We start from the raw sequence: 2,315 nt of genomic DNA on the forward strand, positions 1-2,315 counted from the left end.
GTAAGAAACATCTATAATGTATATATTAGACCTCACCTCAGGTATCCCCGAGCCACAGGCATAGGGAGCAAATACCTTCACCAGAGAAACTGCTAAGAAGGCAAAGCTCAAAGCCCAGAAAATGTACATAATGTAGTTCATTATGTATGAACCTGGACCCTAAAAACAGAAACAAAAAATCAGAATATAAATTTGAGCAAAATCACTACTTAAAGTACCCTTGTTGCACGTCCACTTACACACGTATTTTGAGGGGCATAATTATTACCAAGCCAAGAGAGAGTTTTGTTTGAAAAGCATAAAGTCATGACACACATCCGGAAAGACTGGGTTATACAAGACAGAAAGTGCTCTAACACTTCATCTTTAACAAAACAAATAAACAGCACAGTTTGGGTTTTATTTATAGCTATTAGCTGCTAAAATCTACTGGACACTGAGTAACTATTCTTTATTTCAAAAAATGTGTGGTAAAATATAAAACTAATCTATTCTTAGTTATCAGAGAACTCCACAAATTTATTTATTTTTTTTTTATGTATAGCTAAGATCAGGAATAGAAATTTTTGTGTTAACAGTTCTATACTCTCGTAACTTCCTTATATCTGCAACAGTTCAAGATCCCTTGTAGTGCATGGAATGCATGTTTATTACACTATAACCTATTTATCAATTCAAATGCTAAAAAATGGAGCAGACAGTAATACCCAAATCTGTTCAGATACCATAAGCTTAAGACCATTATTCTCTTTCCATGTTGAGCCAAGCTGTTGAGCAAGACCATCAAAGAATGGGTATATACTTACTTCTGCTTGCCCAATTATTAGTTCTGCCCACGTTTTCCATTGTGGACATTTATCTCTCTCTTCAAATGTGGTCTCATTGGAACCCCAACAACACTGTTCGTGGTTAAACCACAAAGCACTAAGGCAAATGCCTTCCTTTAAGTCAGTCATCCAGTCAGCAGCAATGTCAATTAATCCTGCCAATGCCCCTGTCATAGAAGGAGTTTTGTATTAATATTCTGGTAAGCAGGAATAACACACGCAGCTCAAATGAAGAAATGTGCTGTTATTAACCGATGTAAATTTAAGTTACAGAAAACCTAAACAAACAGACATTTAAATATTACTGATTTCCAGGAATATTTGCAATCCGGTAAGATTAGGATTTGCTGAAGAATCTATAGAACCTTGTGTGTTTCCCCAAGTCAAATGCATCTTTTGTTTTTCTTTGATTTTTTCCTATGCCACAGTTCTCCAACAGCCCACTGAAACTAAGCAGTTAAGAATCAAGAGGACTGATACATTTTTGTGGCCAAAACCGCAATAGACTTCCTGACAAAACTAGCTTCCCATGCTTCAGAGAAGTCATGAGCTGCGAGTTCTCTGTACAGAACAGCATGTGGAGAAAATAATTCTTACCTTCCCAACAACAGTTTTAGAACAACATAAACCACCAAAATAAACCCTGATGACATTCATGTGATCCACATAGAAAATTACTTAATTCTGTAACATGGGGAGCAGAAAAATGGAGCAGGCAGTACAACCCAAATCCATGTTTAGTGCCCTAACCCTAAACCCATTCTTTTTAATTAATTCCTACTGCAGGTAACAAACAGTATAAATATTAAGCAGTTCCCAGATTCAAAGCTTAAGACTGATTTTGTATTGTACATGCAGAAAACTTACTGAAGAGTCCTCAAAGAATAGGTAGCAGTATACTGAAAAACTGCTTCTGAAGACAGTATTTTGTGATCATGTACAACTGTTAAATAGTTATAATTAACTATTTTTAAGGTATTAATCACTACCAGAAACAGCTGTATAGAGACAGCCTCAATTTACTTGTGTAGTAAACTGGTAGTAGAGAATTACCTCTGATTTACTAACTCATATTTACTAATTTCCACAGATCCTCAGCTTGAGATCCTGGGCCAACCAAAGTCAAGAGTCAACAGCAGTATTTCAGCAGGACAAAATTTCACCCGGATTATTTAAAGTTACATAAACATAAGATTTCCCCATGACTGAAATCGAGGTTGTACCATTTAAGATTCACTAGACACATTCAACAGAAAGCAATGAACTGAAAAACCTAGAAATGTTCAGAATTTGCTCTCTTTGTTGCTCAGAAACATAGTAAAGCACTTTTAATATACATAGCAGCTTGGGGGGTGGAAATACAACACAGCACATCCCACCCAAATTATCATAAGCAATTTCCAGTAATTACACACTCCCCGTTTGAACATTCAGAGGTATATAAACATGCTAAAACTTTGCATATACATTAGTTTATATGTGATTTCT

General features: G+C 35.7%; 1 protein-coding gene across 1 annotated transcript in view; it reads right to left on the minus strand.

Annotated features, from left to right (window-relative positions):
* Positions 1 to 993, minus strand: part of CLCN3 (chloride channel, voltage-sensitive 3) — a 16,131-nt gene extending 15,138 nt beyond the window's left edge. Inside the window, exons 1-2 of the mRNA XM_010022617.1 lie at positions 807 to 993; positions 37 to 159 (exon numbers count right to left, since the gene is read on the minus strand). Coding sequence (XP_010020919.1) covers positions 37 to 159; positions 807 to 956 — 273 coding nt within the window. The 5' untranslated portion in view covers positions 957 to 993. The remainder of the gene's footprint in view (positions 1 to 36; positions 160 to 806) is intronic.
* Between the last annotated feature and the right edge of the window lie 1,322 nt (positions 994 to 2,315).

This window comes from Nestor notabilis, unplaced genomic scaffold, assembly GCF_000696875.1.
Source record: "Nestor notabilis isolate BGI_N333 unplaced genomic scaffold, ASM69687v1 scaffold4219, whole genome shotgun sequence".
Classification (NCBI taxonomy): Eukaryota; Metazoa; Chordata; class Aves; order Psittaciformes; family Psittacidae; genus Nestor; species Nestor notabilis.